Source organism: Penaeus monodon, chromosome 24 (assembly GCF_015228065.2).
Source record: "Penaeus monodon isolate SGIC_2016 chromosome 24, NSTDA_Pmon_1, whole genome shotgun sequence".
Lineage (NCBI taxonomy): Eukaryota > Metazoa > Arthropoda > Malacostraca > Decapoda > Penaeidae > Penaeus > Penaeus monodon.
In genome coordinates this window covers 38,509,551-38,510,022 of record NC_051409.1, presented here as the reverse complement: position 1 = coordinate 38,510,022, position 472 = coordinate 38,509,551, and the positions used below count along the sequence as shown (strand labels likewise).

Here is a 472-nt window from a genome sequence, read left to right as displayed (position 1 = left end):
GTTGTCATCCATTGATATTCAAAAACCAAGAAAACACGTGACTAAGCGAAAAAACATGTTGCAACATGTTTGATAGCAAGATCTGGAAAAACACCAGATTCTTCTCCAGACTGAAGAATTGCTGATAATTTTTTTTCTGTTTTATTTGTGTGGGGAATTATGAGAGATAAACGTGGTATGTTTAAAAAATATACTTTAGGTTTTGTTAATAGGAGTGACCTTGACTCCCTGGTGAAATCTATCTCGGTCTTTCCATAGTGATTGTTGTAAGTTGGGTTACGTTGCTCAAAACATGTTGTGTGCAGTGATAGGTACTTAATCATGATTTTTTTTCCAAATTTTCCTGTTGATTGAGGAGAAATTTTTAATAATTTCCTTAACGGGGGCGTGGTTTAGGTAGAAAGTCTATGTTACAGATTAGATCCTGTAAAAACGTATACAATACACATGTTCACATTTACACATGCAAGTT

General features: G+C 34.1%; 1 protein-coding gene across 1 annotated transcript in view; it reads right to left on the bottom strand.

The window, feature by feature from the left end:
• The window catches only part of LOC119588965 (cGMP-inhibited 3',5'-cyclic phosphodiesterase A-like), a 64,821-nt gene that overhangs the window by 2,526 nt on the left and 61,823 nt on the right, over nucleotides 1-472 (bottom strand). Inside the window, exon 15 of the mRNA XM_037937572.1 lies at nucleotides 220-343. Within this exon, the coding sequence (XP_037793500.1) occupies nucleotides 220-343 (124 nt within the window). The remainder of the gene's footprint in view (nucleotides 1-219; nucleotides 344-472) is intronic.